At 43.7% G+C, this 16,332-nt stretch overlaps 1 protein-coding gene across 1 annotated transcript; it reads right to left on the bottom strand.

Annotated features, from left to right (window-relative positions):
• Positions 1–1,738: 1,738 nt before the first annotated feature.
• On the bottom strand, positions 1,739–15,255 carry enc3 (ectodermal-neural cortex 3). Its single transcript, XM_037769511.1, has 4 exons — positions 14,990–15,255; positions 11,865–12,899; positions 11,009–11,779; positions 1,739–3,326 (listed from the first exon to the last, which is right to left on the bottom strand). Exons 2-3 carry the CDS (start codon positions 12,885–12,887, stop codon positions 11,033–11,035), a joined length of 1,770 nt encoding a protein of 589 aa, XP_037625439.1. The 5' UTR covers positions 12,888–12,899; positions 14,990–15,255; the 3' UTR covers positions 1,739–3,326; positions 11,009–11,032.
• Between the last annotated feature and the right edge of the window lie 1,077 nt (positions 15,256–16,332).

Here is a 16,332-nt window from a genome sequence, read left to right as displayed (position 1 = left end):
TTTTCTGTTGATCAAGTTTGCAGACGTTTACAACATTACTCTCCATTTTTAAATATTTAGGACATGATGTTACAGCGATCAGCATATCTGAGGAAAGGTTAATTTGATATTCAAACCACTCAGAGCTCAACTTGCAAACAACTTGCAAAACATTTGGTAGGCTGTTTCCCTCCTGTTGCTCTCCAGCATTTCATTTCCCTCTCACCGTCTGACACAAACACATGTACTGTACACACTCATGCTCACACACTGATATATGCGTTCCTCCATCCATCTTCCTCAAATAACCTCACGGTAAGTCATCTCATCTCCACCCAATGATCATCCACACAAACAGACATTTAACATGCTCAACAGGTTTAAGTGTTGACAGAATCAAGTTTTTAAACATATTAACATTATTATACTACCATTGATAGGAGTACTGTGGAATTTAAGACATTAAGTCTTTTGACAAAGACCCTTAACTCAATGTCCATTTACAGGCTTTTTCTCCAGAGCTTTCAAAGAATTAAACAAGTGTTGGATAGTTCAGACTAGTTTAGACCTTAGTGAAACGGGTTAGTTTTACCTTAATGATGATCTATTGTTGCTAGAGAGAGAAAGAAAGAGAGAGAGAGAGAGAAAGAGAGAGAGAGAAAGAGAGAGAGAGCACCATGAAGTTTTGCTTGTTTGTCAATTTACTGTTTCCAAGGTCAAGCAAAAATTTCAGTTTGCAAAATCAGTAAAAACTTTACTCAAACTCAAAAAATAGATTTAATGAAATGTGTAGAGCCTCTGTTCACAAAAGAGGAAATATGAGCTAACGTCGTTCAGAGAAAGTTCATGCCATAGGTCCTTTTTAAGGGATAATTTAGGATTTATTTCACATTTTCACTATTGATTTGTAAAACATTCTGAGGAAATGGGTAAAGGTTAATACCTACACCCATTTCCTCAGAGCTTTAAAGTTTTCTCCACTTGGTGTTTAAATCATCTGTTGCCAGCTCTGAGGGACAGATGCTCAGACAACCCTTTACTTTTAAATAAATAGTTAAAGTATACCACAAGCTAGTAAAGAAACCATCAAGTGATGTCTCATTTCAAAGTAGAGGTGGATTGTTTAATCACCACAGCACAGTAGCTAAGACGTCACAAACATCTTCAAACATCAAGCCTGCAGGCAGCACATACAGGGCCGCCTCCCTGAACCTGAGCGTGGGTACATTCCTCTCTGGTTCTCCTCCCTGCCAGTCTGCACAAACGTGCCAACAAGACTTCTTCTCATCCAACGCCCAGTCTGGACTGCACCGGTTTCTCACGTAAACCTGTCCGCCGCAGAATGAGAGGTATGGAGGAGCATCAGCTGGCTGACGCTGAGCAGCATTAGCACATTCTTCAGGGTTATAATGTGTGCACATCTTATATGCGAGTGCCAGCGCAGCAGAGGCTTGCTCTTCACATACCACATAACCAGAATGTGCGATATCGCTACGATAAGGGTGGGTGGGAGAGATTATAAAGAGACAGAGCATGGACTGTTCATCTCACTGGATCTTAAGTGCACACACAGACAGGCAGGAGGAAGGAGACGGGTGTTCCTGGCAAATACCAAAACCACTCCTAACCTGCGTTTGGAAACTATTCCAGGCACGTTAAGAGTACCTGTGTGATTATATGGCTGCCCACGCTGTTTTAATGAGAGAGCTGCTGAATTCCAGTCATTCCCTGGAAAAACAAGACGACAAACAACGGAAAATATGTTTTCAAGAAGGTATTTATTGAGGAGTTGTGAGCTGTAGAACATGAAGTAACAGTTGGTGTAACAGTAATAGCTTAATATATCACTGTATTTGATATATACTTTGATATATTGTAAAACTGCAGACTTGCACACAGCAAATGAGGATTGTTCAAAGAGAAAACAACTTGATAGTTTGCTACAAAAACAATTTGATTATTCACACTACCCAAGCTGGGTTAAGACAAAGATACAAAATTAAGACCATAAGAGATTTCTTTGTACAAAATGTGCAAATCAAAGGCTTCTACAAATTAATTACATAGCAAATATACAAACTATACACACGAAAGACTTCCATTAAAGATCCTGAAATATGAAATGAAAAAAAAATCTATCGTAGCTACAAAGTATTTCCTAACTACTTTGGACACACTTAGCTTTTGTTATTTAAATCCAGAATGGCACGAAGGTTAGCTATTCAGGTTTTGGCAATATATATGGTTTAAATATGACCACTGCTGTTAAGCATAATCATACATTTACACTTGGCATAACAATGTAAGAATGTATTCTAAAATGAGAGACTTCTGTAAAACTGTTTAGCATAAAATAGTACATTCACAAAGAGAAGACAGAAAACGTTAGAAGACGTTACCCTTCCTTGAACAAATACAGGCAAAACTATATAAAACCCTGAGACACAAAATACACAAAAAAAAAGACAAAATCATAGTTTGAAACGACATGAAACAGAAAAGCATCTTCTTCGGCCATAATGGGCCACATTCCCTCTTGCGAGTGTGTATTTTAAGTCAAGGAGGAAGATACAAATTTAGCTTACCAAAATTGAGGGAAGCCCAAGTCCAAAGTCTAAAAATACAGACAGGAAGATTGTTTCTGTGCACAAAATCATACACTTCCCCAAATGTCTTCTCTCCTTCCCCATAGGCCTGGCACAGCAAAGGTCTAATTCAGTACATCAGCAGTCCAAATAAATTACACCTGAGTAAACGCCCAGTGTTAAGAGGGGAGAGAAACCACAACAAAGGACCAGCTGACTTTCTTTTTTTTTAGTTAAATGACATGTCAGTGAGATACACTAATAGGTCCTTTCAGAGTCTGTTAAACTGGTAATCGAGATGATACACATGTTTGATCATGGAGTGAGTCAGCTGAGCAGTGCAGGGCCGATACAGTCGCAGTAACAGATTCGCCCCAGGAGGTGGAAAGCGAAAAGCTTCCGATGCAGATGCTCAGAGCACACCTCGGTCTGCTTCCTGGCTGTGCTTCGCATGTTATATAGAGATTGTGAGGTCCCTGCAGTATACATGGCAACGAGTCCAGCTCAGGCTAGTGGCTACATGGGAAAGTTACACAAGAAGTACGAGTAAACAGATCAGGTGGGAAAGAGGCCGCAGACTCCCCGTCTCTGGGCTGTCTCTAGGACTCCGGCCTTCGCTTCTCTGCAGCTGAAGATAATGTGAATCAGGCTGGATGGAGCCACAGCAGGAATACACAAACTCTTCCTCTTCTTCCTCCTCCTCCTCCTCCATGGAGCCAGTGAAGGGAGACACATGCCTGCATACCAGACACCACGGCTGATCTGGGGAAAGAGACAAGAAGGAGATTAATGTTTAGGTCCTGTGAACTCTGCTGTATGAGGACCGACCACATGACCAGAGGGGCAGCCTGGACATTCTCAGGGAGCGGAGAGGAATGCAGAGACTTCGGTCCTCCGGGCTACACATCAGCTTATCACCATGCCATTTTATCAGGCTTACCCACATAGCGTTAATAATGCCTCAGGATGGGGCGTTATTTAACCAAAGTCCTCCTGGCATGTGGGATTAAGCTGCTCAAGCCATTTATGTCGCTAGGTAATAAATATCTGAGGACCCCACGCTATAAAAATAAGCTTCTCTGGACTAAACACATACTCCAAAACCATCTGCTCATCTGCTTTATCCGGATATAATTCCTACTGTAAGAGGCTTTCTTATGGTTCAATTTTCAAATTCCTGAATGTGTGAAGCACAATTTTTACTACAAACACTGTGAATTCTTTGGCCTTTCTCTGCAACCTCAGATACATAATTTTCCTCCCCTGCTGTTATGAAGGAATGTTCCACTGGATATTTGGGGGGTTGGAGAGAAATGCTAACCTCTGATTTGCATATTTTTGATGATAACTCAGGTCTGCCAGAGCAGATGAAGGATGTGTGTGTGCTCTCTATTCTAGGAGAAAGACATTGGACAGGCTCTGCTGGGGGCTTGTTTAGATAACCTAATGAGTTCTCATTTCCATGGCTGACAAAGCCGGCTGATACTACTGAAGCCCCAACTGATCCATACGCATCTGTTACTGTTGTGAATACATCGCCTGAAGCATAACAGTGGGACGCAGCCAGAGCACTGCACTACTGGAATCACAACAGAGAGACAGAAAGCAAGAGGTTACAAACAAGCTTCAGAGTAAGAAGCAAAACTATCTGCTTGTACATTTAAACTCTCTAGAAGAATTACTCAGGTTGATGCAAACTACAGTATTATATTTCTCGGTTAAATATGAAGCTACAGCCAGCAGCCGGTTAGCTCAGCTTAGCACAAAGATTGGAAATAGGGGGAAACAGTTAACCTGGCTCTGTCAAAAGGCAACAAAATCCATCCACCAGCACATCTAAAGCTCACTAACACCCAGGCCACACTGCCCGGCTGCGTCGCAGAACCTGTTGCTTTGTATTTTGGCGCCCATCAAGTTCAAGTTTCGAGTTTACCGCCCAGGTTAACAGGTTAGAGCAGCCACACAGCCCGCGTGAGCAGCGTGGCTCAAGCGCACCTCAGGTGCGGCTCGGCTGCGCGTCTTTTAAAGATTCAAGGTCTTGCCTATTCTTTCCGCATGTCGCGCACGGTTCACAGCGAAGATAGACAGTGAAAATAATCTATTGAGCGTATATTATATTATTTATATCATACCAGCAACATTAATGCAGTTTCAATATCTATACCTGTAGAAATATGTCACAGACATGAAAAAAGTAAATTCTTTTAACTCATTACTTCCTGTTTCCGTTTCAAAATTAAAGTTTTTCTGTGGACAGAATCCCTTCATTTGTTAACACAAGGCTTTTATTCTGAAATATTTGCAGGACAGTGTTGTGGAAAATGCAGTGACTGGCACGGCGCCATCAATTAATTATTGTCAGAGTACTGGCTTTTAATTGTGGTTTATTGTTATTATTTATAAAATTACAAACTTGTTTTCTGTCTAAAATAAATATAAATGACATTTATAATGAAATGAAATGACCATTATGAAAGGCAAACTATGTAGAAAGAAAGGGCTGGCAGTAGCGGCGTAGCAGCAGGAACGCTGTCCGTGTGGACACCACACACGTGCGAGCCGCAGTAGTTCAACGAGGTAGCCGTTGCACGCTGCTCACGCAGGCAGTGGGACCCAGGCGTAAGGCTACGTTCACACATTATCATTTAAATTTGGACCTAAGTGATCACAGAATAAGTAAACAAGATTACAAATGTGGCCACACATTCGGTGCCAGCTTTCAGTACTTGACAGTTTCTGTGCTACAGACACATTTCTGATGGTGCCAAAAAAGTATTCAAGTCCGATAATCCGGCCCTGAAACCAACCAGTAACAGCACATTTGCTGCGAGACAAACTCAGCTCACCCTTCCTGATCAAAGTAAAGCCGCAGTAGCAGCACTTACTGTATCACATGTGACTGCAGGCCTGGTGGAAGTTTCCACTGCTGCTCTCTCTCTCTGTGTACATGTGCACGGGTCACTGCCTGCACTTCTTGAGTTCTGCTGCTGCTGCTGGTCTAATCTCTCTGAAGTGCAGATGATGAGGAGCATGCCTCTGAATCTTAAATACTCTGCCACTCTGCTCCTGCTCCAACTACGACAATATCACTGTTTCATAAGAGTTGCAGCTTTATATTTAGTCCTCCATCTCTACCGCAAAGAGAGTAGGCTTTCACATGCTGCATTCATGTTGACAAGACACCAGCAGGGTCTCAACACAGGCCAACCATGCCAGGAAGGGGAACAGTGTATTAAAGTAAATATCATGACCCACAAAGGTTATGTGTCCGTCATCGTCAGTACATCCGTCAAAGAACACCATCCACGTCTCGCATCATCAAACTTCAGCTCCCTCAGCCGCCCACAACAAGGGTCCCGCTGTCACCAGAAATGAGCTCCAGACTGCCTCACAGTACCGTCATTATTACCTGTCATCATGTCAAGGTCAGTTATACTCAACACTGAGCTGCAGCGGCCATACTGTTCACTTTTTACCCACATTTGTTTATACGGACAAACTCATCCTGACTTGCATTCAAACTGTACAAAACACAAACTCTCACTGCACCAAAACAACCTAATCGACCTTCGCAAATCCAACTTTTCTTCTGCCAACAGGGAGTAAGACGTGTGGAGTGCCAACACAGGTGGCGGGGTTAATAACTGTGACCCAGAAAGATGCCCCATGTGTGTCTTTGGTCTGGTCCACTGCAGTAACCACAGTGTGACGCTGTGAGGGACGGAGGGAGTCCACGTGTCCCTCTGCGGACCAAACAGATGGGCTTGAACTATATGAAGTGATTGGATCTGGCACTCTGAGGGTTTAACCTGACTCAGTCTGTCTGCTCCCATCACTTATCTTTCTCCTCCACATGGGAATAAGGCCAGATTGAGTTTGACAAAAGAAAAATAACGACTAAATCTAAAGCTTTTCTATACGTTTCAAAAAATGACACACTGTCGTGGTTGAAAGAACACACACACACCACGAGATTATAACGCATTTACCAAACGAACAACACCTACATCATGACATTCATCATTTGTTTTAGCTTTATTGCACCTTGGACTCCCATCTGCGTCTTCAAGAGGCCCAATTACCCACAATGCACCACACCAAAGTCTTCTTTCTTTATCTGTCCCTTGTGTCCAACTAGGCCTGTGCTATGTTTACTAATGACCACAAAGAATCGCACTGTATTGACTAACGTATGAATCACAGTCACTTCACTTACAATGAGTTTGCATTGTTTTCAGGGACCAATAAAGGACTCCCGGGTGAGCTCAGAGACACAAGTATCTTGGTACAGCTGCAAAGTATATTGAGTCTTGATGAATCCTTGCAGAAACTCCAGTTTAAGAACAAAGAGCGTCTCTGTGACTGAATAAGCGCCACTCCAGTACTACTTCAGAGGCGCAAATATTACGTAATTCAGATTAATTACCAGGCAGACACACTGTGTCCCATCCCAGCTGGCTGACTGAAAAGGCCCCTGTAACTGTATGACAGCTCGCCTCTTTTTAAGTGCGTAATCAAATTAGTCTGGGTGATTATTCAGCCATTTTAAAGCATCTTTTTCCCTTTTCCTTTTTGTTACTCACAGCACGGAGAAAAGACCAATAAAAACGCCATTAGGTTTATGCAAATTTAAGCAGCCGTGCCGAGGGCTGTAATGTGGCAGATTGATTACTCAAGGGAGTGAAGACGAAGTGTGTGTGCACGTGCTAAGTCTGACTGTGTGTGTCTGAGAGAAGAGGGGGGGGGGGGATCGTTGTTGTACACAGATGCCACAATAAAAGCCTCATTCAGCTTGTGTTCCTGGTGGCCCTCACAGCGAGGCATTAATAAAACATTAGTATTGAGTGACTGGGGCCTCTGCACTCCTCCTCCCTGATCCCACCGTGACCTTTCCATTTTACAGCAGCTGTCTGAGGAGGCAGAGAGCCCGCCGAGGACTCCCTCTGTGGCCCGTGACCTCTCCAGGTGTACCCTGTCACACAGAGCCGTGCCCACCTCATAAGGGCTTTGGTTGAAGCCGTTAAAAAAACAGAGAATGCTGCTTATGTCTGTGATTTTTTGGAGCGGAGAGGGGTGGTGAGGAGGGAGGGATGGAGAAGGAAAATGGAGGAAGGGGGGGCTGAGAAAACAGAGGCTCAAGCGTAGATAACAGTCATTTCTGGGGCCGTTATAGTTCAGCGGTTTAACGGAGAGAGAGATAGAGATTGTCTTGAACTTTGTGCAGGGATCTCAGGTTACATCCTGTCTGGCTGTAGTCTGGTAACGGACGAGATTACACCACGATGGTATTCTGTTTACTATCTCCAAAACAAACACTGAATATACTAATTAAAGCCTAACTGTAAAGTTACAGGCAATAGTCAAAATATTACAATAAAACTGTATTTAGGTCTTCCTCTTTTTAGCCTAAAAACGTATTTATTCTCTCGCCTGGACCATAACAAATACGAAGCAGAATGCTTTAACTTTTACAAATACTTTTCCATCAACAGTGGCTTGGCCCTGGAGGCTGTGGTTAGTCACATCTGGTGGAAATGCACAGGGCCACAAACTAGCCTACAGTAGGTGGTGACAAAAAGGCTAGTAATCCCATACAGGCCACGCAAACTGCCAGGACAACTGAAGGGCCTCAACCACAAGGCAACATTTACAAATCTTCACTAATGGGAAGGCAGGCCACACCTTCATTCCTCCCAAATTAGAGTAAGGATGGCTGGCTTTTTTAAGGACAGGCAATGCCAGCAATGTGACTGCCCCTGTGTGTGTGTGTGTGAGTAGTACGAGTGGAAAACGAGTGGTTTCACAACTGCGTAAAAACTCACAGTACTACTAGTGAATACTTGAACAGCTGACTGGTGGTTTTCGGCCCCATTGTAAACATGAAAGGAACGCACACGCACACTCAGTTGCGCACACACACACACACAATTATTTTTCTCTCTGACCCCAGCTGAAAGTTGACAACCTCGGGAGCAGAGTATTTTTAGGCAGGCGTTAGTCTCGGCCGCCAAATGGTGCAAAATATAGCTTTGCTTCTCCTGGTCTTACTCGCTCTCCACTTCACCTCCCTCTCTCCATATGTGTGTGTTGTTTTTGTGTGTAGGCGTCCTGCTCTGTGTTGCTCCCTAAATGTTTGCCACTTCACTTCTCCTCAGAAGCCCCCGTGTCTCGGGTGAGAGAGTCGACCAGCGTCAGGGCAGGACGCCTGCTTAACAAGCTGGAAATCTGAGCTTTTTTCCATGTCTGCTGTAATTAAAACAGAAAGGCAGCCGACAGTGGGATGGTAGCTACCGTAACTGCAAGAGTTCATAAAGACGCGGTGCCTTGATCTTTCATAGCCAGCCTGTCTGTCTCCACCCCGCCCGGCCAAGAAAACCTAGGCTAGCGGTCCATACCGACAGCCTCATAATGCTAAGCCCCCAGTTCCATCATATCCAGCTGTTTACTGTATACACAAGTCACACATAAGCCCTCTGCTTCTCACTTGCTTCCGCTCAGCTTTACTTTCAAAGTTCTTGGCAGCATAAAAGGAGCTTGTTCAGAGTCTCTTTCCCGTAATTCCTGACAGAGAAAGCAGTTGTTTTGCAGTACAGAGGAGTATGATTTATCCAAACTTCAGTCACAGAAACGGCCAAACTCTGCATGCCATTTACTTCAGTACTTCAGTATTCTTCCTGAACAACAACTAGAAAGACTTTAAACGTGATTTTCAACAGTTAAAGGTTGAAATAAATGCAAACAACAGACTTTAACAGTCAGATATTTCATATTAGTACATGAGTATAGTTCACATTTATGAGTTTATGAGTTCACTTTGATCTCTGGCCAAAGTTGTTCAAAACAAAAGTGGTTTGTTCCAGTTTCGTTTAAAGCAATAAAGGCTGTCTGTAGCCTTCTATCAAACAGACATATGCGAGTATGGTATCAACCTTCTTATCAAACTGTAAATAAGCAAAAAGTGAATTAATGTAAACGTTGCACAAGTGATGTACTGCTTTAAGTGTGGGCATTTGTTACCTTTGATGACAGACTGGAGCTTTATGGCAAACGGGCTTCATTGAACAGCACAAAATAGTACATTAGGAGAGACGTGTGCTTTGTGAACGCTCTGTGAATGTACTCGGTATAATAAAACCTCCAATAAAAAGATAAAACCACCAAACCAACAATACAAAGATGCAGCGGAGGCTGTTTAAAAAAGCAAACCCAATGACCACTGCAGCAATGAACTGTTTTCCATTGATTGCATCAGTGCTAAAAAAAAACATCAGAGGACATGCCTCACGTCATGAAACTTAAAACTAGCTCTACCGCCACCAGGCACATGTTAAAAACAATCTGCAAAACCTTCAAAAACATCACTGTACATCCTCTTCTAGTTTCATCTACTGGCCCCTGCATCCCTTCATCCTCCTCACCCGTTGTGAAAAACTGGAAACACCTCAGGAAAAATGTATCATCTCTTATCTCACATGAAGCTGTGAAAACTGCCACCTGTCGTTCCTTCAGGCAGATTAGGCCCGAGCAATTCCTCACTGATGTGGTATGTTACATCTAAGTCAATCATATTTTCATACCCTTGAGATGTATCCTTCCTTTTTTCATCCCCCATCCTGAATTCCTGATGAGATTACCGATCAGACTATTTTACTTTGAGCAGAACAGATTGCCCCTAGCGTCTGTCAGCACATATGGTACTTTCTTTTTGTCCTTTAAAGCACTTTGAGAAAGGTGCGATAGGGATTTCATTAAGGGAAAAAGGGGCTAAGTGTACAGTGGACTTTTGGGGGAAAGCTATTAATCATATTAGGTTTTTCCAATCGTCTAAAAGGTTGAGATTTTAAGTGGTGTATCACACATACATAAGCTAATAAAAGGTATGTTTCTACTCTTATCTAAAGATCACCAAAGGCTCCTTGTGCTCCTCTGGCTCCAAGCCATCCATATGGTAAACAACATGTGTCACATCACCTTTTATGAGGTTTTTGAGGTACTGACTCGTGACCCAGGGCCGGCCCAGCAGAGCCCCCCGGTCCACAACAAGCACAGACCCGACCCCCGTCTCTCCGCCTCGCTCCCGTCAGTGACAGAGGTCTTGTGTTGCAGCTCTCGCTCTGTAATTACCAGCACCGCTGACATTCCTCCTGCTCTCTAAAACAGGACTCCACCATGTTTATCCAACACCCAGCCTTCACAGCAGCTAGATAATGTGTAACTGTAACCACTGGCAACCCTGAAAACAGTGAGGGTTTTTTTAAACTGGCCTCGTCCGGTTCAAACTGACATTCACCTCCGTTCAGTAACTATGTTGTGTGACTTATCGGAAGATATTTTTGTTTGTTTTGTTTCACGTATGCTCTGACAATACAAGGGACGCTATGAATAGCACGTATAATTGACATTTTGTTTGTTTGCGTCAGTTTAAGGAAACTATAATTACTCACCTCAAAGAGTTGGTGCGTCTCTGTCTATGCTGAGAGGTACTTCCATGTGCTGACGAAGGCAGTGGGAATGAGTGAGTAGGGCACGCTGGTCACGCTGTCCCAAGAGTCCGACGATGGATCGTAACAGTCTAGTGTTTTACACCTCTGAGCCCCGAAGTAACCCCCGACCACGTATAGTCTGTTCCCTGACGCCACTGCATGGCAGCTGATCCGTTTGGCCGTCACGTCACCAAACTTTGACCACTGGTACGTCTCGCTGTTGAACCGGTAAGCAGAGCTGGCTGAGAATTCAGTGTCGCCTCCGATCACCACGACGTGATTGCCGACCACGGCCGCTGCGGTGTAGCGCCACAGCTGCGGACAGGCGGCTGGCACGGACCACCGGTTCTGGCAGGGGTCAAAGCACTGCACCTTGGGGAATTTGTCTCTGTTTACACTGGTGCCCCCGAAGGCAAAGAGTTTGTTTTTGGCGCCGACGACAGCGGCGTTGCTCACCCCTTCTCTGAGCGGAGCCACCAGGGTCCATTTATTGGTCTGAGGGTCGTACTGTTCCACCTGTTTGAGAGACACAGACGGAGATGCAGGGAAGGATCCCGCGAGAGAAGTGTGTCCTCCCACGACATACAGCATGTGATCGAGCTCCGCAGACCCATGTCCGAATCTGGCGACCAGCATGGGTGAAGCTTTGGACCACTCGTCGTGTAATGTGTCATAGACCCACACATCTTTGGAGGCCCCGTTTTCAGAGCCACGTCCTCCGGTAACATAAACCTGAAACACATGGAGAGAAGTCTTATTTTTGTGTACTTCTACATAGCATTACATTGAAATGCACAAGTATGGATCATATACATACCTTGCAACCAATAGCACAGGCGCTGCATTCTTTCCTGGGGCTGGGGATGTCTGTTTTAGGGGTGATCTCTTTAGTCTTGTTGTCGATCATGTAGACTTTATCACACATGAAAGTCTGTCCTCCCAGCAGCAGCAGGGCCTGGCTAACCTTCCTCGGCCGGGCACAGAACCCCGTTACAATACCGTCATTCTGGAGGATCCTCATTTTACACCGCACGGCGTCTTCCACAATCTCCCGACCAACCTTATTGCACATCACCAGCTCCTCTGAAGCGACGTTCTTCAGCAGGTACGTTTCAGGGAGCAGCGCCAGGCGGACACAGCGCAGCAGCTCGGGCAGCTCGCTGTGCCTGTGCTCCATGTCGGCCTTGACCCAGTCGATGACAGCCTCGTACACCAGGCACTCGTCCTCCACCTCCAGCTCTTCGCTGAGGATCAGCTCCTGGACTTTGTCTCTGGGCAGGTTAAGGAAATCCTCAGTCTTGAAGAGAGTAGCAAAGTCTGCAAGGCACATCCTCCACGACATCTCGTACAGTCTCTGGCACTGATGGGCGTCTGACAGCAGCATCATCCCCAGACAGTTTGACTGGTGGAGGTTCTTTTCTAGAAACTCCGAGGCTGCGTCTCTGATGTCGTGAAACTGAAGCATGTCGCCGGCTTCCAGGAGCGACTCCGCGTTTTCCTCGTTGATGAGGATGCGGGCGGAGTACGCGTAGTCGAGCAAGAGCTCCAGCACCTCCGGGTGGAGAGAGTCGTGGAAGTTGACTTCGGTGTCGCGGCTCTCCCTGAGCCCGCCGCTGAACATGGCCTCAAAGTACCGGCTACAGGAGGCCAGGACGGCCCGGTGGCAGGGAAACGATTTGTTTCCGGCCTTCAGGACGACATCTGTGAAGACTTTTCGTTTGCGTAACAGGTTGAGCTGAGTCAACAGGCTGTCGGCGTGGGACGTTTTGTGGAAGAGTTGGATATTCATAGAGCCGGAACTAGAGCGAGACTTTCTGTTTTCGTGGTTACTCACAGACATCTTGACTTGGACCTGGAGGAGGAAATAGAGAATAAAAAAAAATGATTAGCACAAGTGGAAAGAGACACTCCTGGTTTACATTTGTTTAATTCAACTGTTATAACAGTTGGGCAGGAGGAAGAGATTTTATCAGGTCATGCGCCGTCCTTTTGATGTGAACACCATAAACACTCCTCCCATTTTATGATTAAACAAAACGCACAATGCCAACAGCTGATGAATGGGTTGCTCAGGAATAAAATACTCGTATCAGTACGCTGGTTTACAACGGAAATAAACTTCAGCCTTCAGAGATGAAAGGAGATCAGATAAGGAGCGCTCCCACACAAACCCAGTGTGTGTACACGGAGACTTACACTGTTAAACATATATCAGTGTCAAGACAACAAATGGGCTACGTTAACTGGCATTTAATTTAACCTTCCATCTGTAATTAATGATAGGCAAAAGAAACAACACCTGGGCGTGTTACCTCATATCACATCTATCCACCCCTATAAACATTTCAGGGCTGTGAGTCACCTCCAACCACAGAGAGAGAGAGAGAGAGAGAGAGAATCAATTCCTTCCAGCTTGTTCTGCTGGCTTACATACAAGATGGTGCCAAAGCTTTCAAGCCCACATAAGATGTGACACCTCAGACAGTCCAGCAGCTCCTTGAGGATTAAATTATGCAACCACAGTGCAACAGATGAAAACCCCCCAATCTGTCTTTTGATCATCTATAGTGGATTTAGACAGGCCTGCAGCCGTTACATCAAGTGGGAGGATGTTTATGCTGAATTTAAAGTAAGATTATTGCATGCTAAATATAAAGTGTGATTGAATTTCTAATATACAGTGGTGGAATGTAACTAAGTACATTTACTCAAATACTGTACTGAAATAAAATGTTGACATACTTGTACTTTACTTGAGTATTTCTATTCTCTGACACTTTATACTTCTTGTTTTACTACATTTCAGAGGGGAACATTGTACTTTTTATTCCACTACATTTATTTGACAGCTGTAGAGGCTCGTTTTTAAATAACAATATAAAACATGTTAATAGAACACTGAAAGGAGCCATTCTGCACCATGAGTACTTTTACTTTTAATATTTTAAGTATATTTTGCTGATAACACTTCTGTACTTTGACTTAAGTAACATTTTGAATTCATTACTTGTAACTGAGTATTTTACACTGTTGTATTTCTACTTTTACTTAAGTACAATTTTGACATTCTTGCATTTTACTTGAGTATTTCCTGTGTCTGCTACTGTTATACTTCTATTTTACTACATTTCAGAGGGGATCATTGTACTCCACTACAAGTTGTAGTTACTTTTTAAATGAAAATGTAAAACATGATATGTTTATATGATATGATGCAGTACTAATCTACCCAGCCAAATTGACTCCACATTGATGAACTACATCATTAACAATGCTTACATGTAGTCATTAGTGACTGAAACATAACAATAGAATACTCTATAATAGTATGAGTACTTTACTTTTGATATTTTAAGTATATTTTGCTGATAATACTTCTCTACTTTTACTTAAGTAACTTTAATTAGCAACTAATTTTGAATTCAGGATGTTTTACATGAAACAGAGTATTTTAAAACTGTTGTATTTCTACTTTTACCTTAAGTAAATGATCTTGAGTACTTCTTCCAGCACTGCTAATAAACATAATGACATAATGGTAATAATAACCATGGCTCTCAGTGGGTGAATAAAGACTGAACACAACTTGAAAACGACCAAATAAATATCTTCCGCTTTGAAGCCTCCATTGTTTGATAGCAGATCAATTTAAGTCGTCCATTGAAGCCCCCCTGAAAGGGGGGACTGAAAGGGGGGACCGGGGACTGAAAGGGGGGGACCGGGGGGACTTCCGTGGAGACTCAGCGTGAAATCCATTTAGTTTTGAGCCGTAAAAATGTGAAACTACGGTCATCTACTGCTCCAACATGCGCTCAACTTTCCTCCCAAAGTTATCAGACTACAAGCAGCAACCACGTTACACCATGTTACACCATGTTACACCACGTTACACCATGTTACACCAAACCAGCAACAACTAGCTCCTCACATCTGCTGTCTTACCTCGATAGCTGATCCCGGATCTCTTTATCTCGACTCCAACTTGTTCCGCGAGTTTGTGGCAACAATTTTTAGGCAAATCCTCTTTCCGAGTTTAAAACTGCATCACATCCTGAAGTGTTTGGAAACGGTTGAGCCATTTGTCTGCTAGCTTCGACTTTAAACGCTTTAGAGAGAAAACAGTTGTAACAAAAGTTAGTAGTTTGTTCTCCGGAAGCGACGAGCAGCCTGCGCGAGCAGAGCAGAGAGAGTCAGCCTGCACGAGAGAGAGCAGAGAGTCACAGCACGAGAGAGAGCAGAGAGAGTCAGCCTGGTGGTGTTCAGACTGACTCCTCCTCCTCTTCCTCCTCCTCCTCCTCCTCACTCCGTCCAATGAGCTCAAACACACTGCTGCTGCAGGAGGAAAAAAAAGTCTTTCTTTATTCTCCATCCAGCTTTCAGGCTCAATGCACAGCTTTATTGTTGAATAGCATAAGTAATGTAAAGACACCTGTCTCTCTGTGTGTGTTTCACCTGCTGCTATGTTTTCACTCAGAAGTACTCAGAGGAAAGGTTTGCCTCTACTATCAAAAAGGCAACCAGCACCTTTTTAACAACATTAAAGGTCCCATATTTTGCTCATTTTCAGGTTCATACTTGTATTTTATGTTTCTACTAGAAAATGTTTACATTCTGTAATGTTACAAAAAACACTTTATTTTCCTCATACTGTCAGCCTGAATATACCTGTATTTACCCTCTGTCTGAAATGCTCCGTTTTAGCGCATTTTGACGGAATTGCGTTGCTAGGCAACAGCTTGGGTCCATGTGTACTTCCTGTCAGCTGATGATATTCACATCCACTGCAACCAGGAAATAAACTGGGACACATTTAGAATATTTACGTTTAAAATGGTGTCAAGGGTTTAAATATTGTATATTCGTGATATCACGAATGGGCAGAAATCCGGACAGCTTGTTTCAAATGCAGAGTTTCTGAATACGGGCTGTGTGTATTTCCCTGTGGATGGAGTGTTTCGATACTTTCACAGTATTTATATAGGACTTAAACCTGCTTTATAATAAAACAAAAATGAAAATCTCACTTTTTTATAATATGGGACCTTTAAACCTGCAGTAGGCAGTATGTTTATGGCATCATTGGGCAAAAATTCCATAATAACCTTTCAGCATATTGTAATTCAAGTGTTCTGAGAGATAACTAGACTTCTGCATCTCCTCATGGCTCTGTTTTCAGGCTTTAGAAAATCTAGCCTGATGTGACGGAAGACTTATCCTATTCAGGGTCGCGGGGGGGCTGGAGTCGATCCCAGCTGACACTGGGTGAAGGCGGGGTACACCCTGGA

This window comes from Sebastes umbrosus, chromosome 5 (genome assembly GCF_015220745.1).
Source record: "Sebastes umbrosus isolate fSebUmb1 chromosome 5, fSebUmb1.pri, whole genome shotgun sequence".
NCBI classification, from domain to species: Eukaryota; Metazoa; Chordata; class Actinopteri; order Perciformes; family Sebastidae; genus Sebastes; species Sebastes umbrosus.
This window is presented reverse-complemented; position numbering and strand designations above follow the sequence as displayed.

Coding starts and splice junctions, on each gene's coding strand:
- enc3 (XM_037769511.1), bottom strand. CDS start 12,887: ATGTCTGTGAGTAACCACGAAAACAGAAAGTCTCGCTCTAGTTCCGGC. Junction 11,780..11,864: donor CCTGTGCTATTGGTTGCAAG/GTATGTATATGA, acceptor CATGTGTTTCAG/GTTTATGTTACCGGAGGACG.